The 26005-nt window shown below is 42.6% G+C and overlaps 1 protein-coding gene across 8 annotated transcripts in view; it reads left to right on the top strand.

Moving 5' to 3' along the window:
* dlgap2a (discs, large homolog-associated protein 2a) overlaps positions 1 to 26005 on the top strand; it is a 127467-nt gene that overhangs the window by 76626 nt on the left and 24836 nt on the right. For all 8 annotated transcript variants that reach the window (XM_079573999.1, XM_079573998.1, XM_079573993.1 and 5 more), the window contains 2 exons: positions 6412 to 7538; positions 20054 to 20268. In XM_079573999.1, the coding sequence (XP_079430125.1) occupies positions 6412 to 7538; positions 20054 to 20268 (1342 nt within the window). The remainder of the gene's footprint in view (positions 1 to 6411; positions 7539 to 20053; positions 20269 to 26005) is intronic.

The raw sequence follows: 26005 nt of genomic DNA, 5'->3' as shown, positions 1-26005 counted from the left end.
CATCCTTTTTTTTTTTTTTCTGCACAAGTGGCATTACTGCGACTAGAATGGGGTTTTAAAATGAAAAGGCGGCTTTGGGAAGATTTAAAATTAGGGCAATCTTCGGAAAAAAAACAAAAAAAACAAACAAAGCTGGTGATTTTTCGGTGTCTGCGACTGCGATGCCAGGTTTGATAAACATGATTCAATTTGGGATGCAGATTCGACGTCGATCACATCAAAGTGTGTGTAGCACAAAAGACGAGAGCACGCGCGACACAAAGGCTTCAGACTCATCCCGGCGCTTTGCGAAAATTCCTTGTGTCACCTTCCAATCCGCTTTGACTGGCAGAGAGGGGGGAAAAAGTAGCTGAGCGCGGCACAGATAACGCACTTCGTCATTAGTGCGCTTACGATAAGTATTCAGGCATTCAGCAGCCGGGGCCTTATCTGGCAACCGTAATCTTTAAATACTGAGGCTTTCTCTGCGGACTGCTTTATAGGTGCGGTAAGGTGTTGGAGCCATTTAAGGTGCAATTTGCAAGTTTTTACATGTGCCGGGGCAGGGTGACAATGGACCTGTCATATTGGATAGGATTAAAACTACTGTCCAGAAATGTTTATAAGCACAGCCTCTGCATTAATTTAGTCATTGATTATGGATTATGTTGTGATGGGGTGAGGTCTGTGTTTTTCCATGTAGAGTCACCAATTCACCAGTGATAGGAGCAAAGAACTATGACCACCTGAGCCATTCCCAAAATCTTTATGCTGTCAAAATCTCAACTGCCAGATAGATAGAGATAGATGCCCAGATGTCTACTTCTTCTTTTGCTATTTTCTTAAGATACTATAGGAATATAAAACAACTTGATTGCTCAGAAGCTCCATAGCCACTTATCACCACAGCACCTATATAATATCTCCATCTCCTGCCTCCAGCATCTTCCTTAGCTCTACCCGCTGAGAGGCACAGTGAGCGGGGTGCGGCTGTTGTTGCTTGGGGCGCCGTTGCGAGGTGGGTTTCTCGCACGTTGACAACACACTGAGCTGTGGAGGTGTGACCTCATGCTGCTCACATGCCTCTCCCTGGCAGAAGACATACTGCTTATCCAAGAAATGATACCCACGACGTGTCAGGGAGTTAAGTAAACTTTTAGGGACTTAACTTTGAACAAAAATCAAGACTTTTAGGAGCTATTTACACTACAAAATGATTGTGTTTTATTCTCTTTGTCGAGAGTATAGCTGGATCACATTCAATTTTCACTGGCAGCAGTATAATGCACGACTGATAGTTGTTCCCCTGTATGTAAACCGCTGCAGCGCGACGTTTGATGAGCCTGATCTCAGTCCAACAGCACAGATAATGTTATCCCTGCTGTGTGCTTAAGCGCATGAGCAGCCATGCAAACGTCCAAGTCTACACTGGAGCAGTGGACTGTGGCGGTTACTCTTTTACATTGTGCATCATCCAAAGCAAAGCAAAGTTAATTTAATCACAGATCTCCAGTATGATCCGAGGAGAAGGCAAAAAGTCATGAATTATGTGATTCTTGCTGATTAGCCAGTGCCCGTCCCTGGAGTTCCTGTACGTAGACATAGGACATGAAGTGGTTAGACATGAGGTGTTTTTCTGCCTTCCTCCACGCCACGGTCAACATTACATAAGACTTTATGCACATGATGACTCTTCTTAAATACAGACGGAATTTGAGGACAAGTATCAGTTTCGAGTGATGAGTTTCCTCTTGCTGAGGAAGCGGCAGACAGCTCAGTATTACATTTATACCAGTGGCTCACAGTCTTCACTTGAAATGCACACTTCATCGTGCACTGCCACTTGGATGGACAAGTCGGAGCAGGATATCTGCCAAAGTCATAAGCCGTGGCAAATTCCTGTGATGGAGCGGGCTGTAGAATATCACAGGCTGCCGGCCAAAAGGACACATTTGCCTCTTTGTCCGTGGGCACCCTCTTAAATGTAATCGCTCGGGCCACTGCTGATTCGCCCTGAGGGTTGAGGACACAATTCCCCTCGTTTTGCCATCCAAAAGAAAGGCCAGATTTGTGAAGAGGCTGCATTTAACCTTTGGGAGATGGATAAGAACACTTTACTATTGATTTGTTTTGCCCCGAAATGGGGATGTAGCTTTAGTTTGGCCAGTTGGATGGAAAGCTGCTGGCTATAGTGACACAATGTTGCTAGTGTGTATGTAAGTCCACTTCATTGGGAGTGTTTGGGTTAAAGCTCATGGAAATTGTTAAGTGGTGATCTTGAAGCTGCACAGTTTGTCTTGTCTTGGACTGGAAGTTTGATGGTTTTTACAGTCCCCCAAAGCGCTTCACAATGTCGATGGTCATGACATCTTGACCATCGACTTGAGAAAACTGGTTCATTAGTTTGTGGTATTCTAAAACTGTACTGCAGTGCTCATTGCTCTAGCACTGTCTTCATTATTTGCATGTTTGTCATACTAATATGAATGTCCCAAGGCCATATTAGTGGAATGGGTTGCGACAAAGGGATTGCATCCATTATATAAATAATGCAAAGACCTACATAAACTTAGTCACTCTATTATACAACAAAAGTTGATTAAAGATATCTAAATTGCCAATGAGCCATGATCCACACATCCTGTGCCTCTCGTTCTAATCAGTGCCTTATTATCCTCTAACTTTGTTTTCAGCTCCGGTTAGGGTCCGGTCCAGGAGAAGAGTGGGAGCTGTCAGTGATACTTGCTGCAGATATCATGCTATTTAAATGCTAATGTGCTAAGAAGAGCAAAACGACCTCTACTCACACTGGGGAGCGGGTGGAGCAGCCGTACCAAACCCCAGCCCTTAATAAATGAGCGCCTTCCTCCGACTCCGCTTCTCTGGCCTTCATAACCTCACACAGCTGATAGACTTTATCACAGCAGGCAGGGGGGCTTTGGCAACATTATAGAGCTGCATGGTTCAGCTGCTCAGCCTGACATGATAGGATGAGCGCACAATGAGAAATGTGTTAGGTCGGACATGTATGAGGTGGAGAAGGTGCTTATCATTAAAGCTGCATTATGCAACTTTTTATGTGGAAAAAAAAGTTGATATTTGTGCGCATTTGACGTTGTAGTGGCCCAGCATCTGTATGAGTGGTCAGCATGGCACCTTTACTTTCCATCACAGTGGTCTCTAGGATGCTCCGGGACTAATTGTTTAGAAGGTTTTCACTGCAGACGGGTTCTCACACCAGAAACCTTACAAAACAATTGATCCTGGAGCGTTGTAGAGACCCTCGTGATGGAAAGTAAAGGTGCCATACAGCCACTCATACAGCCGGTCAAAAAGGCACAAATATGAACTCTTTTTTTTTGCATAAAAGTTGCATAATGCGCCTGTAAAGTGACAATGGTAAATGAATAATGTGTTTCCATAGTTTATTCACAAACAAGTTGCCACAAAATTTTAGAGAGTGACCATTTCACAGTTGGAGAAAACTGCCAAAAAATGTGCTAAATAGGAATCATCTCCGAATTCAACCTGAACCAATCCAGTCCAGTCGACGATATTTAGAATTATCTTCCATCAAGTCCAGCTAGTGTTTGGCTTAAAGGGACTAGATGCAAGTTGGTCATTTGTATACTCACTACTGCTACCTCAGATCATGCGTAACTGCAGCTTCTATGTTAAGCTCGGGCATGACGGCACTTCGGACCCGAATTAACAACTTTTTGAGTGACAGTGCGGGATTTTAGAGGCAGTTGTGGTGAATATGTCTGAGCTCATTCTACACATTATGACATGGCTGGAACATGTACAGGGAGGAAAATACAGAATTTTTAAACCCCGTATAGTCCCTTTAAATGTCAAATTGTCTGATGCTCGGCGTGCCATGTTAATACAATTCTTAACCATTTTGGGTTCCCAATAAATTCTGCCTTCATCTTCTCCATTAACCACTTGGCCTATAAGAAAGTTTCCTATGAGAATCTTCCCATAAAAACGTCTATCTGGCTGCAGCTGTTGCTATAGTCTGAAACTCCAACACAGCTTGCCCTTGATCCTTGTTGACGCTCCAAGAAGTTTGCCTCTCAGTTGCCAGAAAGCGATAATGTGATGGCAGGTGCTGTATCAGTGCAGAAACAACAAGCCCAGTGCATGTCCGGAGATGTCCCGGATACTTGCTTCCCTGTTCACACCACTCTTGCCAGAGGGACAGACACTAGACAAGATAGTTTTCTTCATGCTTCTGGACTTTCTTTCCCCATTTTTCCCCCCAGAACATATATAGAGATGTTTACATTTATCTTTTTTTTTTTTTTTTCAAATTTGGCAGAGACTCTATCTACAGTGTGTATCTTGCTTGTGCCTTTAGCTTAATAGCAAATCTATTGCACTTTCATATCCCACCGGAAATACAGTAATATGGTCCACCGCAGCTGAAAAACCACAGTGTCAACATGATAGACTGCGCTGTTTCTGGTGGCTTTGCAAACATCCACACCTGGTATTGACCCTGTCCTCCTGAGACGCAGTGCTTCCACGTGTCTGTTCCAGGTGTAAACAGGGCCTTAGACCTGACTGTGGCCTGTCAGAGAGTCCCAGTGAATGTTATTTCTCCAACAAAATGTAATTTATTCCACACAGCGCCCTGGGTTCCCCCCTGGAATACTGTAACAGTCAAAAGAAATACCTCGGAGTGAGGCAGTGACGACTTCAATCAGTGCAGTGCTCTTATCTTTCTTGTGTGAACCTGCCTTTGAACACACTGGGTTACCTGAGTCAACCCCTAATGGAAGACCTCATGCAGTCCAAATGTATCTATTAGTGTTTATGGAATTCAGAGTGAAGGCAGTGGATTCAGGGGAGGCTTTTAACATCTATTAAGAGCAGAGCTTTTTGAGATGAAAACAAAAATGAACATAATGGGCAGGAAATAACATCAACATCATCAACATAGACTCAAAAAGAGAATAAACTGCGGCTGTGATCAGTAGCAGGTTGAATTAAAGAGTATTGCATTGCTAGCTTGAGACACTTTTGCAAGGAGCTATTACAGAAAAAAAATCAGACACAAAGATGACGTTTTTCAAAGCTCTGTGACTTTGTTGGTTGGCCGTTGGTTCGTATATTGTAGATCTTGTAAATTACGGGATTTGATTGTTTCGTAAGTATTTACCCTTGAACTAGACTATTACTCTTTCCAGTCCTGGTTCATACCAATGAGAGACTTGACTTTTTCAGTAAAAAAAAACAAAAAAACTCTTTTTGCATTAAGGAAATACAAAATGAAATCCACACACACTTTTCTTCCTGCTTTTTATTCACCCCCAACCAAATCTCAAAAGCAATATTTTTATTTTATAAGTTTGCTTTCCAGTCCATCATGCTAAATTCGATTGTAACTCCTCCTGACATGATGCGGGCGGCGCACAATGGGATTACAGCGGCGGGTCATAAAGTAAACCTATTTTCTAATGAAGTTAAATTCATCCCGACAGAGCTCTGGGATGTCCGGCCTTGTTGACCCATCACATTGGGAATTGTTTTAATGCACGACAGCATAGACAACAGGAGGAAACGGAAAGAAGGGCGTCGTTTTTTTTTTGGTTCCCGCCAAGGACGGCCTTCCCACAGCGCGCTCCTCACAATACTCTCCTCGAGGCTTGACGGATGACACCGGCGCGGCAAAGTGATAGGCTATTATTTCACTTTGCATGGGATAAATGGCAATGCGGGCTCCTACCTGTCGTCTGCCCTTCTCCGCTCAGTTCTATCTTCTTCTATGCCGTCTCCGTGGCCGTTTGCAATCACACAGCTGTAAGGCAAGACAAATAGGACGGCTGAGGCATCACAATGTGTTGATTTCACATGTTAGATCCGGTCCCGGGCTGCGTTTGTAGTTGATGGAGATGGAGCATGGGCTTTTTCGCTAACTGGTTTGTGATCAAAGACAAATGTTGGGTTAAATGTGTCCAGTTTTTGCTGTTATTTTTACGTTGGTAAGGTATACACTAAGTTTACAAAATCCAGTTATCGATGGGAGTCTTATAATGAAATAAAAAGCAAAAAAGCTGAGAAAAGCACATTTATGCTCTGTGAATCTGATATCACAGCATTTTTATCAATCGTTTACATTAACATGACAACATTGCTCTCTATACTCTCTTGCTGGAACTGGGATTATAGAAATGCTTTTGGAAAGCTTGGACTCCTGCTATGTTGGCTATGTCTTGCTTGTTTATTACTTAATTCATGGCTTTTGCTCTTCATGAAATTTCAGCCTCATAGTTAGTGCTCTTATTATCAAGCAAGTCACTACGCTCCACCTTCACTGAGGTCATATAATACTGTATGTGCAAGATCAAGATCCATTGAGCCATGTTACCAAACAGTGATCAAGTTCAGTGTTGATAAAAGTCTGTTTCTCTCGTTTCTTTCCAGACCAGCCGTATTCATGGTCGCCCAGGCCGTACTTCGATGAGGACAGCTACTCCCTCCCTCCCAGGAACATGAAGGGTCTCTCGGGCGGACGTGCCCATCTCCAGCTCCAGCTCAGCTCGCCCATGCCCCACACCTGCGGCCTGGCTGACTGTGACCACCCCCTGCACCATGGAGATTCCCGGCCGCCCTCCTACCTCCTCAGCCCCACCGAGAGCTGCCCCCTGGACGGGCACCGCCGCTTCTCCCCCCGCAGTTCCATCCACTCCGACTGCATGGTGATGCCGATGTCCATGTCCACAACCGATCACTCCATTTCAAGTAGCACTTTTCCCAGAATGCACTATGGCAGCACTTCCCGGGACGGCACCGGAAACAACAGGGATTCCAGGGATGAGACGGGATCCACGCACGGGGGCAGCGGCAAAATGAATCGCATCCCAGCCAACCTTCTAGATCAGTTCGAGAAGCAGATGCCTCTACACCGGGACGGCTTCCACACCCTGCAGTACCAACGCACCTCCACGACCACCACCACCACGGAGCAGCGCAACGAAAGCCCCGGCAGGATACGCCACCTGGTCCATTCCGTCCAAAAGCTCTTCACCAAATCGCACTCGCTAGAAGGTTCCTCCAAAATGAACGGCACCAAGGGCGACTCGCACCGGGACGGCTCGCACCACCACCACCATCACCACCACCAGGGCCACCACAAACACAGTAAACGCAGCAAAAGCAAAGACCGCAGGTCGGAGGGCAGCGGCAAGCAGAGGTCAGGAGGTTGGTGGAGTTCGGACGATAACCTAGACAGCGACAGCACCTATAGAACGCCCAGTATAATGTCCCGGCACCACGTGGACCACATCACCCACTGCTACCCAGACGCTGTGCACGGACACCTGGCTGGAGACATGTCCCTGAAGATGTCCAAAAGCAACAACGATGTGAAGTGTTCAGCGTGTGAGAGTATAAACATGGCGCCCGAGGGGAAGTTTATGAAGAGGAGTTCTTGGTCCACACTAACGGTCAGCCAAGCCAAGGAAGCCTACAGGAAGTCCTCGCTCAACCTGGAGAAGCCCATGACGCCATCGGACCTCAAGCCCAACATCCGACCCTGTCACTTCCTACAGGTGAGGACTGGTCTTTTTCTCCATATTAGTCTATGCATTCTATGGAGGCTTGGTTCCAGGTTTGATGTCTGAAGTGGAATCTTTTAGTGTTGAGTTTGCATGTTGTATGTGCTCTGGTATCCCTCAAGAGAAACATGCACAATACGCTAAATCCTGCAGCTACAGTTGGTAGTTCTGACTAAACCCAGATCAAGGCTGTTAATGGATCCTTGGGAGCTGCGTTGCGGTCACCCACTGCTCCTGGCAGGTCGCCCCACCGACATTAAAGAATGAGCAAAATGCAAAAATTCCCCATGTGAACAACAGAGGGTTGCGCTTGCATCATTTTCTTTTGAAACAGAACCTTTACTGTGCCAGACAGAGTGCCAAAAATAATAATAACAATATAGAATAGGGACTCATTTGGCTTCTGTTGCTACCCTGTGTCATCACTGGCATGACCTCTACTTTACTACACCTCAAATGTAGATCTAAATAAGGCTTAATTAACAAAAGAAACACATTCAAAATCAAAGGAAACATACAATTAGGAGGAGCCTTTGGAGAGTAATGACCTCATGATAGACCTCCAATAAAGTATGCATGAAATGTTCAGACGGGATTAGACGTGAAGTTCAGGGGTAAACGCTCTTTTTATTGAAAGACAAGCTCCTTAATCACTTACCAATTTATGTAGTGATCCTAATTCTAGCACATTTACTAGAATGTACCGTGAATTTTAAATTTTGAAATGCATGGTGGCAGATGAGCTTCAGTCCAAAGAATGTGGCTTTGATGATTTATCTTGGCGTAGCCTGCATAACCACTCTCTTACATGCTCTTACTTCCTCTCACTCCAAAGACACGCAATTATAGATGAATTGGTCATCATCTAAATTGCCCATAATGAATGAAAGTAAATGGCTCTCTTCTGCTGTGAGACTACCCTGCTTCCGACCCAAAGAGGCTCACACTCATTTCGCCAGGTTATTTCTGAAGCATATATAAAAGTTTTCTCAAAAGTTCTTACTGCAGCGACAAGAATGCATTTTTGCCTGTAATCAAACCCGTTCTAAGACTATGCACCATCTCCCACAATCAAAGAGATTTCTCCTGTAGCATCAATATGCATCACAAGCCTTATTGACAGACAAGACCAAACCCTGCTCATCTCAGCTGGGTTCATGATTGATTTTCAGAAAACTATTTTGTTTGTCACTGCTCTGCTCCTGAAAATTCGAACTCTTTCCGTCGCTCAACATGCAGCTAACGACACCAGAAACTATCACAGCAGGCCAAATCAATTAACTCCATAAATGATCTGCGCCAGAGGGGGGGACTTGGCTCATAGACTATAATAGACCAAGTGGCATTGTTCATTCATTTCACGTTCACCCTTGCATAGTCGAGCTGAAATGAGGGAATGGGACAGGGGCTGTGTCCGAATGTCCTCACTATTTCTTATATTGTGGCCATGCCATTTTGAAGTAGTATCCGAATGTGTAAAGAGAAAAAAGTAGTGCACTCAAAATTTCCCCACCACAATGCATTGCGAAATCGTCGCAGAACGGTCGACAGCGACAGGTCTTAAAGGAGAACTAAGTAACTTTGCCCCGAGGGGCCACAAGCGCCACTGCAGCCTTCGTGGCATGTTGTGTTTTTTTTACTCATTAATTGTCTGTGAGAGTAAATACTACGATGAGAAAAGACAAAAGGAGAGAGGGATATTGGACATCCAATTACACAATAGAGATCATTTTTTCAATCAAACTTGGCTGTAAATACTGTTTAAGTGGTGCTAGCCTGCAGTTAGCTTAGCCTGTTAGCATGTTAGCTTCTTCTGATCGTGATAAACCAAACGTTTTGCAAAATGTCAACAAACCAAAAGCTGTAGACAAAAAACAGTCAGGACTTAGCAGCACCATGTCATGAGCCTCAGAAATTTTGGCTGAGAGCATTGAGGGTGCTGTTTTCCATTAGTGTGTATTGGGGCTGCCGGGTCAGAGGCAGGTAAAGTTGCAAGTGTGGTTTTCTGGCCAGAGTCAAAGGGGGAGATGAAATACCCCACAATCATCCCACTAACACTGATATTACCCCCAGAGGGACGATGAAAAGGATTTATTAAGATAAAAAATGCACTTAGTTCTGCTTTAAAACCGGTCTCAACATAAATGAAAAAATTCACATGTGTTGCATATTTGAATATAAACTATTACAGTGAAAAGTCGCTAACGTTAGCTTAGTTGAGTTGTATGATTGTTAGCTTCCCCTTTCAGGCTAAGGAGGGCAATAATCCAAACCATTTTCTTCATTAATGTAAAATCCATATCTGTTATCTATCCATAAATATTGAACTGTTGCTTGAATTTGGTTGGTCTTGACTGCAGAAATCCATTGTTACCAGAGTGTAGCGAACATTAGTATGCGTGACCACCTAAGCGCTAGATTCAGGTGCTCTGCGACGTGGGACAAAGTAGTGAGCTGGATGTCCGAATCACAAACAGAATGAGTGTGCTACACGTGTACTTATATGAGATATAGGAGTTAGGGGCTATGGGGACATTCAGAAACAGCCTGGGAGTCTGAAGTCTAAAGCCAGGACTGAATCTTTTTTAGAATGTTGATAACAGAGGTAGTAGGACATGCACGTCTCCCGCAGAGCTGTTGAATGGAGTGGCAGAATGAAATGCTAACCTCCTTGCTGTGAGGCTAACCAATCTGCCACCTTGCACAAACACGTTCAGCGTGTAATTTTGCTGGCAAGAACTTCTGTCCTATTTTTAGACACAGCTAATGATCAGCAATGGACAAGAGGTATCAGTTACGCTCTCCCGCATCATTTTACTAAGTGCATTTGCCTCAATGAGTCTCCCGTCCCATTGGGTCATTTAGCTAAGGTACTGTACCCATCCATGCGCTATATAAACTCTTTCTAAAAATATCCCTGGCCGCTGCCTCCTGCCGCAGGGCTAAATTTAGCTCGCCGTTATCAATTCTATCGGCGCAGGGTGACACATCTCCCCTCCCCAGCGGAGAATCAATGCTCTGTCAGTGGGCCCCCAAGATGCATCATGGGTAAGCGGGAGACAGGGGCGCAGAGACACAAGCCCCTGTGTGGATATATTGGGACCATACAGAGAAGTGACGGGAGGCAACAGAGCTAAAGAAATGTCTTGTTTTTGTCTCCCCTGATGCTCTCGTTGTTGCTCATCACCAGAGGCAGCCAGGCAGAGACACCAGTCAGAAATCATCCGCTCCCACCGAAGGGTCACATTCACAAGGTTTGGCCATCCTGCTGCGGTTGAATCGCGACTGGCCACAAGTGTCGGCTCAATAACAACGTAAAGTGCACCCAGGGAGACTGTCAGATGTGTGGGCTGTGTTTATTTCAGAGCAGATGGAGGTGGCACTAGCCTTCTCTGTGTCCTCTTTTGTGACAGTGTCAAAGGGTGTTATGATGAAGCATGAAGGAGTGGTATCTTCAAGTATGGATTTTGCTCTGGGGTGGTCATAAACAATGGCACTGATTTATTGTGAAGACTTACCTTGTCTTTCGAAAACGGGACAAACTGGCAGCAGGAGACCACGGCCAAGGCACTGTGGTTGCAATTGATCCACATTCACACATTTGTAAGGTCCACATCCAATTTTTTTTTTAGTTTCTTATGTCAAAGTTAACCTTTTTAATATATTCAATAACAACACAAAACTCTTTCTCTTATTATCTATTTCCTACTACATGTCTTTGGGTTAATTTCTTTGTCTTTCAAAATTTCAATTATGTTCCCTTGGCAACATTCAGAAAGATCCTAAACTAAAGGGACAGATTTGGCCTCAATTAACCTTTTTGTAATGACACGTGTTACAGTATATAGTGGTATTGCTGTGTGCCTTTTATTACTCACATAAATTACCCAATATCTACTTTTCTAGTTGTGGAATTGTCCGTCGGTATATTGTACTGTAAGAGCACATATGTGGGGAAAAAAACTGATCTAATTATAATGGCTTTTTATCACATGTGAACTCACAGTCTAGGTGCTGTTGCGTTTTTGTGCATTTTAATACACCTCAAAATTGAGCCTTTATGGGAAGCAAAGTTTAAAAAAAAGCCACTGCAGGTGTCGTAGCATGTTACGTTTTTTTACTCATTAATTGTCTGTGTGAGTAAATAATACGCTGACAAAAAAGACAAAGGGACAGAGGGATATTGTACATCCAACTACACAATGGAGATCTTTTTTTTCACTCAAACTTGGCTGTGAACACTGTTTAAGTGGCGCTAGTGATCTCCTTGATGGGATAGATGATCTGGGGAGGAAAGACAAGAGCCAAAGGAACTTCTCCTTTGTGCTAATGACGAATGTTTTGGAATCTGGCAGTTGGCGCCAACCATCGCTTTCCGTCCCTAAGTCGTTTCACAAATTAGCCTCAATTAGCCCCCCACATGCACCAGCAGAAACTGAAAGCTGTGAGCAAATGGCACAATCTGCACATTCTGAAATAAAACACAACATATAAAACGTATAGATATTTTTACAATTTAATCAAAAAGCTAGTTAGATGGCAACAGCACATTCACTTCTCAAAACAGTTGTGTTGCAGCCGTATGAAGTCGAGTCTTTTTCTTCCGATTTCAGCATATCTCCCTCCCTCCCGTTTTTTATTGCTGGAAAAAAAAGCTGCATTTTTGCAAATCGGTTCATCTTATCTACATTTTACACCATGCCCTGAGCTTTGTGATGCTTATCGGACAACAACGGTAGCTCCGTGATCCCCCCCTCCCTCGCTCACCTCAATGCAACCTGTGATGCCCCGCTCTAACTGTCAGCTCTCACACTTTGATCAGACCAGCTGCTCGGGCGCCGCACTCACCGGCCCGAGCTACAAAGACGGGATTAGTCTTTGATAGTTCTGCTGATAGGGCATTGTGCAGGGATTTAATAAGCCAATTACTTGCCACGCCGGCCCGACAAAGGTGGAGATTCAGAGGCGCGAAGACGGCTAATTAAAATGGGAAGAGCAAAACTGTGAAGTAGCGGAGACGAGATAGGCTGGTAATTTGGAAGTACAGTGACGCACTCTTCCACCCACGCACTATAGGGGTTCCCTTTGTCATCATAAAGAGCCCGGTAGTCTGCACTAGCAAAGGGAAAGCTGTAAGATTGTTGAAGCTGCATTCTCTTCATGGATTTGCTTGTAGTATATTGTGGGAATAAATGTACCTATTACTATATGTTTTAGAAGGGAAATAACAGCCTTTTGTGAAGTAGTGTTATCTTTAATATTGTGCATTTACAAGTGGTGTAGGCATTTAATCTCTTACTCCCGGCCTTACAGGGACTATATGGAGTTTAAAAATGTTAAAACTAAGTATTTTCATCCCCTTACATGTTTCAGCAATGTCCTAATGTGTAGAATGAGCTCAGAACTGTTCACCACAACTGCCTCTAAAATCCTGCACTGTCACTCAAAAAGTTGTTACTTCGGGTCCGGAGTGCCGTCATGCACGAGCTTAATATAGAAGGTGCAGTTACGCATATGACCTGAGGTGGCAGTAGTGAGTATAAAATGACCAGCTTGCATCTAGTCTCTTTAAGGCGCATTGAGTTGCCTTGTGTACGAAATGCACGGTTTAAAGGGACTATACGGAGGCTAAAAATGTTCCAGCCATGTTCCAGCCATGTCCTAATGTGTACAATATAGGGTTGCCTTGCCTTGCCTTAAACAAGCACATTTTCTTCAGTTCAGTTTTACCCAAATCTAAAAGCTTCTAGACTGGAGAGCAACCGTGGTCATGTTTTCGTTGTCTTTCTTCGTGTTTTTGTACATTTTTTGTCGTGATTTGGTCACTTTTTCATCCCATTTTGGTCACATTCTTGTCACTTTTTTGAGGCTTTCTTGTAGATTTTTTGTTGCTTTTTCATCGCCCTTTAGTAGTGTTTTTGTGGCTTTTTTGTTATAATTTTGTTATGCTTTCATCCTATTTTTTCATCACTGTTTTTTCCAAGGAGCTTTTAGATTTGGGGAAAGTGTGCTCGATTCAGATGAGGGCTAAGACGTTAAGCAGCCAGAGGGTTGTAATTTCAATCCTCACACAAGCACATACTGTATATCTCTGGCGTGGCTGACATAAAAAGGGAACAATGATTCTTCTTCAATGGAGCACAGCAATACATAGATCGATCAGACGAAATATTCATGCAAAATAGACCAAAAAAATGTATTATAATCTTCCTCTGACAATATTGCAACGCAGTAAAGATGACTTTCGCTAAACCATCAATTCTATCTATTTACATAACTATTTGACTTTCTGAACACATTCATGTCTGCAACAATGTGGCAATATGGTTCAATGAGTTCTAAAAAAAATAAAATAAATAAGCAAATAACTAATTCTAGAGATGTTCTTTTGCGAAGCACGACGTGTCCTTTATTTCACAATGCAAATCGTTTGGGGCCATGCTTAAGAAATCAATGTTATTTTCATGAGTAGTGGTTGGAATGTCATTCGTTTACATCAGATGCTTAAAGTCATGAATCAAGAAGAAGAAAGTTTCTGTCCAAGAAGAAGTTGGAATGCTGATTTTTGCCATTTTGTGCAATAGACAATGTTCTTTTACTAGTAGCTGGCCAGTTCATCTACAAGGGTGTTATTTGTTTTGTTTTTTAACATCTGTTGCGCTCTGGGCGTAGTATGAAATAACTGTGAAGGTGTGATTAATGTTTCACGCTTTAAGGACTGGAAACGTGGCTGAAGCTGCAGCCGAGGTGGAGGAGTGAGAGGAGAGGAGAGGTCAGGACAGATCAGGCAAAAGTTGTAATTTGCAAAGGAAGCGTGTGTTTGGCTCTAAACGAGAATAAATAATATGTTTTGAAGACTTGACCCTTTTCACAGATTTGCGATTCTCTCCCACTCACGCTGGAACATCTGTGCCATTTCCTTCTGCCTACGTAGCTGCACAGCTTTATTACACTAAGCTTTTGTTTTGTATACAAGGGGGTTGGAAAAAATGTGGTATTGAAACAAGCGTCTTATAGTAGTCGTCCATGTCTTGTGCTCACTGTGTCGCTGTCCATGGTGCTAAATGCTGTCACCTCTCTCGTATATCAGCCACACTTTAGCCTCTTACCCCCGCCTTAATCAAACACATTTTCTCCAGTTCAGCTTTACCCAAATCCAAAAGCTTCTCGACTTGAGTTTACAGCCTATAGGCTAGAGCAGCCGGTCCCAAAGTCCGGGACATTGTGGCCCCCTATTGTTCCAAAAATCTCCCAGGGCCTCCCCAATAAGAATAATTTACTCTTTTCAATAGAATCACCTATTATTTTATAGCTAGAATTACATACAATCATCTACAATAGCTAAATACTGATTTATACTGGTATATTTTAGCCAATTAATGTACATTGGGGGCCCTCCTGCAGTGCCTCTGAGGTCCCCCTGGGGCCGGACCACACTTTGGGAACAACTGGGCTCGATGAATGCCTCATTTGAAAGCAAAGACCTACAAATCAGATTTTTCCTAGCGTTGTCATCACTTTTTTGTCGTATTGTTTTTGCTTTTTTGTTTTGTTGTTGTCACTTTTTGGTGCCTATTTTGTTGCTTTTTTGTAACAGTTTTTTTCCTTATTCACGTCTCATTTTTGTCGCTATTTGACACTGGTTTCGATTAGGTCGAGCTGGAGAATACGTACTTGGTCAAGGCGGAGTTTAAGAGGTTAATATCGAATGCGACAGTGGCTCAGATTGTAGAGTGGGTCGCCTTATAGCCAGAAGATTAGCAGTTCAAAACCCGGCTCCTGTAGGCTCACACTGTCGTCTTCGCACCGCATTTGTTTATAGAGGTTAAAACTACAAACTTAGCAGGTTTTATGCGTGAGAAGACTCCACCGACACGGGATACTTTATTCACAGATGACATCATTGTACTTATAAACAACTGCGGTCTATGATTTGCTACCTGCCGCCAAACAAACTGAGCTGTCCGTCCGCTTTTGCCCGGCGCGGGTTGTATCTACAGTGTTATGCATGCTGAGGCGACTCGCAGCAATCTTCACCGTTTATCAGCCAATCCCAATGAACAAAAACTCACCACAGCTTGTGCCTGTCCTCCGGCGTTTCATTCATTAATTAGACGTCTAAAAATATCAAACCCCTCCAAGACTTAATTAACCTGTCGACTCGGCACAGTTGCTGGTGCACGCCCGGCTGTGGGGAGGAGAGGAGTGACTTTTACCAGCCGGTGGAATTTAAGGGTGCTGAGAGTCCATCAGTGCTGCCTGGACACAAGATACAACACATGCAGGAAGGTGTTAGTAATAAATCATTTAAACTATAAATATTATTCCTTTTTGAGCATATAGTTATAGAAAAATCACTTTTAGCAACCACATTGAAATCTTACTATTCTCTCTTACAGTCTTTTTAATACTCTTAAAGACAGGGTAGAAGGTATCAAGCTAATATTTCATGTTCAAATATCAAATATGAAACCAAGTAGTGTTTTGTTAACAGTAATTGCAATGTCGATTTATTCAGAATTACAAAAACATTTTACGTGATAAAAAAGAGTTTTCTTTCGTTTTGGTTCTCAAGACGACTTTTCAATCTATGAGCAGAATGAGCCCCACACTTGCGTGATCCTAAATCCAGTTGCTATACAGTAGACATACAGTAAAGGAAGTAAAGCAAGTCCTAATCAGTGCTAGTGCCGCCTCAAGTCGAAACTTGTTAAAGCCAGTGATTGAATTGTGGAAGTTCTGTCAAACGAGTGATGACATGTTCACATACAGGGAAACTTGTGCTTGTGTCCTCATATGCAGCTTAAGGCAAGCTCAGTTGTAGCACCTTCAAGCAAGAAAAGTGTACCCAAGACATTACCTGTAATATTCTCATATCATGACGTCAAAATGAAAACCTGTTACGGTCTGAGATATGGTCTGGCCTGTTAAGAATTGGCATGCAAAGACGTTTATGATATAATTGCATCTGTTACTTGTGGTGTTGAAGAGGATGGGCTGAATTTGTCCCACTACCAGCTATAGGTAGTGTGTTCAGTGCATGAATCAAAGGAGACACATTTTACAAATCTCAACGCCCCTTGAAGAATCATTGACCCAGTATCTCTTGTATATTAATAAAAAATCCCAAATGTTTAACACACAATTGAACACAGCATTGAAAGAAAAATGAAGAAATTCTTAGGCATTATAATATAGTGTTAAAATGTCTCCTCACGCCTTAAAGGGATTTTTCAGGATTTTTGACATCCTAGTTATCCAGAGTGTTGATTTCTGGGGATTTTGCTTTTTTTTTAATTCATGCAGTCCTTGTATTTAAAGAGTTTAGTGGTGCTAGGCTAGTGCTAGGCTAGTGCTAGGCTAGTGCAAGTCTATGGTAACTAGTAGCCTGCATTAAAAACCTCTTCAAAATCATGGGGTAGTCCTCCAAACGTTGCCATATCTGGTTTGTAGAAAGCTCCTTTATGAATTCCATGTGTAGTAATGCCGGCCGCAGGTAAACAAACTACTGGTAACTACCGGTAACCTAGCAGATCACTCCGCTGCTGCGTAGCTTACAACCAGGAAGCTGATTCTGCTCAAATATACGTTTTTTTTAAATGCAAAATTGTTATATTTTTAAAAAATGATTCAGTCAACACAGACATTTATATCGGTAGTCTGCCGTTATAAGTGATTTTCCTCAGGTGCACTGTGCTTGGGTCAGACTGTATTTAATGCAGGCTACTAGTTACCATAGACATGCTCTAGCACCAGCCTAGCACCACTAAACTCTTCAAATGTATGGACTGCGTGAAAAAATCTCCAGAAATCATCAACACTCTGGATAACAACTAAATGAAGCCCTTTGTCAAAAATCCTGAATATCCCTTTAACATTAGAAGTTGAAGATACCATTTTCTGTACATTGAATCAGCGTCGTCCTCCTGATGCCCCGACTATTATAAATTCATCAAAGCAGTTGCGTATTATCAGTAATGTCCCTTTTATCTTTCTTGAACAAAGTGCAACCCCCCTCTGCACATGGCACCCCTGTGCATCAGTCACTCTGCCCTTCATGCTGATTTAATACCTGAGCGAACACCCTCAAGTCGAAGATCCCAGTCCCGGTGATTAACCATTACACCCGGCAATGAAATCATAATAAATTGGGCCTTTTGTAGGAGGGGGTAGAGCACTTGGAGACGGTAATCATACGTAGTGGGTGTGCTGCCATAACAAAGGCCATTCATGAGGGTTTAAAACACTTGTGCTGTGAATATTATGCATTATTCAGGCTTTTTAAACTACTTTTGGAAAACGTTGTATAATAAGACTAAATTCCTTGACCCACCTGACCCAAGCCTGGACTGTACAGGACCTTTCGCATAAGGTTGATGTTTATTTCCAAGGAATTATTACAGGGCATGTTTTTGGCTTTGAACGCTGTGACATTTGCCAGTCAGCTGTGATCCTGTCAGTGCCAGCTTAGTCATTAGCTGTAAACATCCCGACACCACTCATCTAATTGTCACATTTCACTTGCGGAAAGTTTCGGCCTTAAACTTTTTGATGCATGTATTTTGATGCTAATGTAAAGTCTAAACAAAGCCTGTGTAATGAGACTTGGAGGGTGGAGTGAGCTGCCATCTTGGCCCAGTGACTGATGGACACAACAGCAAAGCGGGCCTGAAATTCCCCAAAGCGTTTAATTATTGCTGACAGTGTTATCTTTTATGAAAGCCTTGGCCCTATGTCATCTTCACTTCATCACCACCACAGCTCAATACATTTCCCAGAAAGGCAGAACAAATGCATTGTTTGGGTGCTGCTTGATGAATAACTTTTTTGTTGCACAGTGTGTCACCCACAGCACTAAATGAAGGTGGAGTTAGTTCTGAGGCTGTGGGGCTTTCTCTTTTAATGGGGTGGGCGCAATAATAAAGTGGGGAAAAGACGTATTTCTATTTGTAGTTTATTGTCCCCACAGGAAAATAAGCCCTCTGTGCTTCACCCATTCTTCAGTGTATCCTGCACTCCTCCCCATTTTACAGGGGCTTCTCAGGATATAAAAGTAATGAATAATTCTAATAACTATCTTGTTAATTTAAACGATGCAAGTGGACATTTTCTTTGGACAGAGGCCAACGTTTCACTCTCCAGAGCTTCCTCATGGCAGATGACACGAACCACGGCTACAACCGCATATGACTTTCACTGCATGGCTTTAAGCTACTGATTAAATGCTCGTTCCTGCTCTAACATTTATATGTGATATTTCTCGTGAACATATCTCAACCCTGCGACTGAGCGCTATTAAGTTAAAGTGGATAGGGTGTTGGGAATAGAACAGAAGTGCGTAATGAAGTTGTGCGGATGATCATCGGTTCATGAGATGAATAAGTGAAGCTCGCGCGGCTGGTTTTTAATAAGCTTGAACTACTGGCTCCGATGTAGAAACCTATTCGAATGACATAATGGCATTTGTACATGCCGGATAATGGCGTGTAACATAATGGGGTCACAGCAGAGATTGCGATTCGCGAAATAACTCCCTTTCACAAGTGTTCTAATAAAAGCCCTTAACAGCATGAGCAGCTACATGTGTCAGAAACAAGTGGAAGCCTTTTCAGAACATACATCATTTCAGGCTGGTGCTGGCCCTTCTACACTTGATTCAAGTACAGCATTTATGTGTTACAGTTGAGCAACTACAGGCGAGGGTGTATTGTATCACATTCTGCCCTTCTACCTAACTTGGTATTTGTCAAAGTAAAATATTCAATAAACTAAACAGCACTTTTTGTGTAGTGCTTGCTAAACTGTTGCTGGATGTATCGGGAAAGTCACATTGCTGTTGCCTGCACATTTGTTTGCATTTCCCGGCACATTAGCTTTCAATGCAGCCCTCCTTTTATATCAGTGGACTTTATTGCATGTAATATGATATATTTAAGCAATAAACACCTGATCAATGACATATTAAGTGCTTCTGTTTTGCTAGTTCTTTAGCACCGTGCTATGCTGCTCTCCCACTGGCCTGCCTCCCTCTTGTGTTTGAAATATTCCCTCCACATGCACAAGACGGCTCACAAGTGCCACTGAGACACCTTGTCCTATCTCTGAACAAGATAATGACCGCGCTGACGTTTAAATACTCAATATTCTGCTCTTCGTGGATCCGAGCAGAAACCTGTGCGCTGAAATACTGCAGACCACGTGATGTGTCCTATTTTCTGCTGTTGTTTTCTGCTGCTTTGTGGGCGAACTACGAGTAATTGGCACTGACATGTTTAAAGCGTATACAGCGATCAGGAAAATGTCCCATGTGGCTTGAATGGACTGTGCTGTCGAGAGGAGCTAAATTCGAGCGATCATCAGAGACGCTGTTTGTGCATGGGTGTTTTTACAATGGTCTCTTATCATAACATCCTAAAGATCCACATAATATACACAAAACAATCACCATATTGGAACTGAAGTTTGAAACAAAATGCTCTTCAGTAAACTGCCAACCTGTCTCTCCGTAGGTGCCGCAGGACGAGTGGGGGGGTTATCCTGGAGGGGGTAAGGACGACGAAATCCCCTGTCGCCGCATGAGGAGCAGCAGTTACGTCAAAGCCATGGGGGATGAAGAGAGCGGAGAGTCGGACACCAGCCCAAAGACGTCTCCACAGAAGTCCGTGAGACCAGACGCCCTGGTGAAGGCCCTGATCAGACCCAGAGAGCTGCTGGACTCTCAGAGGTATTGGCCAGCTACAGCGGCTTCAGAACGTATTCAGACCTCCTGAAAGTACTTCTATTTTATTATATAGCAAGCTGATACTAAAATTAGATGGTTAGGAAACTGCAGTGTCCGTGTATACAAAGGTGCAGTCTCTTGTTTATTTATTAAGAATTAAAAAAGTATCTCAAACTCTTTCGTATCAGACTTCAGAATGATATAGGAATACATTCAGGGGTGTGAAAACTTCCCAAAGCTCGTGGACAAACATGAGAGCGAGATCGCAAAGCCACTACAGTGTAAAATGTTTGGGTTGTCATGCCGCCATTAGAAAACTTTCATACACGTTCAAATCACCCGTAGTAGAACATCTTACACTGTGGCTTTCTGCATCTCATTTGGCTTTCTTTACTTACTTTGGAAATGCGTTTTGTAAAACACGCAGAACCTTTTTTTCAGGGGAATGCTTTTCACTTGAGACGATGTTCTTCAGAGGTCATGTTTTTTGTCACAGCAGTACACTGACCCATTAGTGCCAGGTAGTGGGGTTGCCAATCCCTGCACTTACTTGAGTCCCTTCATGGCGAGTTGTATCCGTTAGCGTCAACTGTTCTCGGCTCCTCCGCTCTTTGGGGATGTGCTCTATAAACGGTAAAAGCTGTTGTTTTTTGTTAGTTGGCGCTGAAAGCAAGCACGTATAAGAGGATTACACGGTAGGACAAGCGGAAGCACAATGTCACCGCAAAGTAAACACAAGCAACTTTGTTATTCAGCGATACACGAAAGTGTGATTGTTCTAAGCCCATTAAACGATATGGAATAATAGGATGCTGTTCAAATAATATTAACGTTTGCTTTCCTCACCTATTATTTCCACTCTAATTCATTCCCCGCTGCAGACGTCACCGAGGCATAATGCCATCATTTGTCATTCTTTATGTTAGTCATAGGTTATTAAAATGGCCATTCTTTCTTCCAAGTCTAAATCCTTAAGTGAACCTTTTCAAATCGCTTTTATTAGGCTGCCTATTATATTTTATTATTATAGTCCCCCAGATTGTGCAGTGTATGGCAGACATGTGCTCATTCAAATGGGGAAGGGAAGATGTCTTTTCTTACATTCTCATAAAAGACTGTTCAAACACACAATAGAAAAGTAGATTTACAACTGTATTTAGCTTATTATTACTAAAATACTACTGTGAGTCAGGACCTATGCTTAATGTAGCTATTCTTACAATTCAATGCTTACGTTGTGAGCAGAATTCACACAAAAAGATGATTGTGTGTGTCTTGAGGTTTCTTTCTCTGAAAATGATTTATGTTTGTATCTATCAGAATCCAATCAGTTCAATTGGGTATTGCCTAATAAATCAGCAAATAGAAATACGCGGCACCTGCTTGGCTCTTGGTAAATATGCATAATTAATTGCAATAGAGACAGATGGACTTCTTCACTGTAATCAGCCAAGGGTGGGCATGTAGCAGTTTTAGTTGTAGAAAGTATATTTCTAATTAAAGAAGATGGTTAAAAGTGAAGGGTTTCAAGGTGGCAGGTGTGTGTTTTCCTGAACTTGCAGATGGCGAAGAGAAGAGAGAAGTACGACCGTCTAATTTAAAGTCATTTTCAAGATCATTTTCAGCAAAAGTTTTGTTCCAACACAGCACAGTGTGAACGAGAAAGCACCAAAAATGACATGACTGGGTGTGAGGTGGAGGCGCGAGACGGGACTTCAGACTCAAGTTGCCGAGAAACAGCGCAGTCGTTGCTTCTTGTATTTTTTCCGAGATGTTTAATTTTTACATTTTGTCCAAAATAAAGAGAGAGAAATCTGCTCGTGCTTATAGGACGTAAACATGTTGTTGCTAAGATTACGTGATAATTAGAGATGCACCAATCCAGCTTTTTTGATACCGATACTGGGGTTTGAGTATCTGCCAATATCCGATATTTACCGATACCAAGTGACTTTCTTAAAAGTGTCTTTCTCTGATTGAAAAAATGACTCTTCTCCAAAGTAAGATCAATAAAGTCATATTGTATTGTCATGTTACAGATCAATTCTCAATTAAATCCACTGATAGACTCTTGGATAAACATTTAACAAGGATGACTTTTCTACACTAAATATCCTTGGGTAGCCTAGCCTATATGACAGGCTTTAGGTTACATTAATATAAACAACTCACATTATTAAGTGATCTGATCAGGTCACATAAGTTATTTCTTCAGCTGTGGTTATTTTATTTATTAGGCTAATTTAGGTATTTCTATCATAGTTTCTGACCCAGCCTTGATTCGTTTTAGTTTTAGCATTAGCTCCCGCTAGCTTTAGCATGCACATTTTTTGCGCGGGGATCAAAAATACATATGCAAAGTCAGAGGTTGAATTCCCCAGGTTCTTAGTCCATATTTAAGGCGTTGAGAACCAAAACTGGTATCGGTTCAGTATCGGATATTTGTAGCCCATACCCAATATTGTATTGTTCCGATATCCGACACCAGTATCGGATTGGTGCATCCCTAGTGATAATCAAGCTACTTCCCTCTTAATTCTTCACCTAAATGTCTGCATATTGTGTTTTCAGTGTGCTCAGATCAACTCATTTGTTGCAGAAAGAGAATATGCAACTATGAAGGTGACTTTATGCATGTGCAGAGTCTGTCATGAAATGTGACTCGGAAAGTGGAAAAGAGTTACTGTTATCCCCTGAGTTTCTTTTGGCCCCTGCGCTAAGGTAACTAATGTGGTGTCACTTGTAGACATCGCACTCTCATCTCATAGAGCAGTGTGTATTCTGACTGACACTTATATCCCTTTATGTGATGTCCCGCAGCTCCCTGACAGACAGCCATGCGCTCACTAACACCAATGACTGTCACATCCCCGTCTCGCAACACTGACCCCACTCATTACCATTCAGAGACGGCCTTTTAAAAATGGCTACTCTTTGCGGGAGTAGAAGGAATCCACGGTGGGGCGACACCCTGAGAATCAACCACTGCTGTGTTGATGTAATGCGAACGAAATTAATGAAGCGTTTGCGGTTTTCTCTTTTTCTGACTGTCGCCTATTAAATACATGTGCCGCACTTTACATGATGTCATTGTTGTGACATAACGAAAGATCTTTGTACATATATTTATTGGAAGTAAATATAGGCTACTGCACGGCCTGCTTCTGTATTTGTGTGCAATGCTATGCTATTACTCTATGGCAACTAAAGTTCAGACTGGACTCTATTGCCACAGTCAGTTCAAGCCACTTTACTAGGAATTTTACTTACAGCGGGAGGGAAAAGGATGTGAACATTTCTTACAGTATATTTCTGGTCATAAATTGGTCATAAAATGTGGTCTGATCTTTACACAAATCACAAGAATGAGTAAACAGGGGCTGCTTGAACTAACACTCCCCAAACAATTACATGTTGTCATATTTTCATTAGTCACAACATGTAAACAGTCACAGGAGAAAGGGTTCACATGCTTTTTCCTCCCACTGTATATTGAAAAAGGAGTAAAATACAGTATATCAAGCACCAAAATGTTTACTTACTTTACTCTTCTACTTCTAGACAGACATTTTCGGCTGTCACATAATAACCCAACTATTCACACAAATGACAAATCCAATGTTATGGGCCGAGATCAGACCGAAATCAAAATGATACTTCTATGTGCAGCGCAGGCAGTTATATTTGTCTTTTAACAGCCTACTTCAGAACATGATCGAGCACTTACTCTTTCCTCCCATCATCCCGAGCTTTCCCTCACTATCTTTTTGAATGGCGGTAAACAGTGAATGATTTATGAGGACAGAACAGCAGGAAGACCTATCAGTTGCAGTTATTGTACTCTGCGGTCTCTTGAATAATGGCTTCCTCAGTGGTCAGGCCCAAGTGTTCCTGGCCTCTTCTGAAAGCAAGTTATTGACAGGCATGGATCATTCGGCACACTTCGCCTCCGCCGCAATTGACGAGAGAGGCGCCGTTATCGAGTAAGCTCTGTTTGCGCTTTCATTTTAGCTCCCCAAATATCTCCCTGGAGTGTCATTTTGATGCTCATCGCGGTCACTTAACGTATATGTAGTCTTTCTAAGTGGCGGCGCTGTGTCACTGGCAGAGCGCACGCTATGAAATGAGTGACTTGGATGCACACGTAAGGGACCTTGGAGACATGTTGTCGTCTGATCGCTTAACCAAACGTCAAGGTTGTTTGCAAGGCATTTCATCACGGGGCCTTTGTAGTGTAAATGCTAGGGATGCACCTGCTGTCCTATTCTGTGCTGCAGAATAGATGCCTTTTGAGTGTGAATAGGATACTTGTGAAGCTTTTTAGTACTTTTCTGTGTAATAATACCATTGAGCAAGACTGTAAAGAGCAGGGGTCTCCAACTGTGCACCTTGTATGAGCTACTTTGGACAAAATGAAAATGGCAGAGCGCTACTTATCCTTTGAGAATATTTGAGTAACTCTTCTTAGACAGAGCAGACCCTGTACAGTTAGTATATTAAAGAACAGCCCAAATGTGAAGAGTTATGGTGAAGCAGAATTTAAATTTTGGCTCATCAAGTCTCTGTTGAAATGCCGAGAACCTTAGGGAAGCTATTTGGATAGGGTTAGAGAGCTACTGGTATTTACCGAGCCACAGTGTGGAATTTTTGCATTTTCAACTGATGTTTTGATCATTTCAAATTCTGTTTTGCTCATTTCAGTTGCTCACTTTGTTGTTTGTGTCTTTATGTAATTTGCAAGTCAATTCTAGACACACATATTCAAGCACAGCGCTTCCAGCTTAGCTCTTAGCTTAGACCTGCAGCCAGTCATTCACTCCAGCATTTGTTCCGATGAAGGCAATTTAAAGTTTGAAAATTCACCAAATTTCGTATGAATAGTTGATTAATTATTATACAATTGATGTTCTAAAGTTTTCTAAATGTAGTTTCATAGTATACTTATAGAAGCAATGTTTCATAGAAGAACAAAAATAGCAATTATGCAATTACACCATTGTCACAAGAGCAGCTAAAACTGCCTATATTCTTTGCATCTGTATTCATATGTTGGGCCTCCAGTGTTTAGTCAAAGTGTCACCTGGCATCACAGCTCTCACGCTCCCTGGCCGGCTGGGACAGAATTGGACAGACGTGGGCGTTGGTTGAAATTCCCCCATTGCAACTTGTAGCAATTTGTCGTCCCACAGGGGCATTCGCATGAGCCAAAACACAGATTTGACAGCAGCCGCTCCCTGAAGCAAATCATGTTGGAGTGAGAACAGGCTGTCAGGTTGTGTCACCCCTCCCCTCCTCGCCCCCCTCTCTTCAAGCTCACTGTCACTTCTCTGGAGGGTCATGGCTTTGTTCGTGTCATTATTGAGAGATACATCTCCGCGGGAATGTCGCAATCACTCTGGGGAACGTTCAAACTCCAATTGTGGTAATTAATTCGCTTTTACTCTGAGCACAACATAAAATACATTACCACTGACAAATCAAAGTCAACTTTTGATGCTATATCTGATCCTGTCATATATAGTAATAGATAATGAAGATGGAAGGTGAATGACATGGAGCCAATCCCACAATTACCCATTAGCATAATGACTGAGTCCCTGATTGCCACTTAGGCCGACACACAGAGAAATTGTTAACCTCCAGCTTAGCTTCTGTATGAAATACTTTGGACACACAAGTCCCACTTTTGGACATTCAGTTAACAACACTTATGCAGTGGTTTGTTCCCTTTAGCTTTGAT

This window comes from Gobius niger (genome assembly GCF_951799975.1).
Source record: "Gobius niger genome assembly, chromosome: 16".
In the NCBI taxonomy this organism is placed as follows: Eukaryota; Metazoa; Chordata; class Actinopteri; order Gobiiformes; family Gobiidae; genus Gobius; species Gobius niger.
Note: the sequence above shows the minus strand (reverse complement) of the source record. Positions and strands in the feature narration are given on the sequence as shown.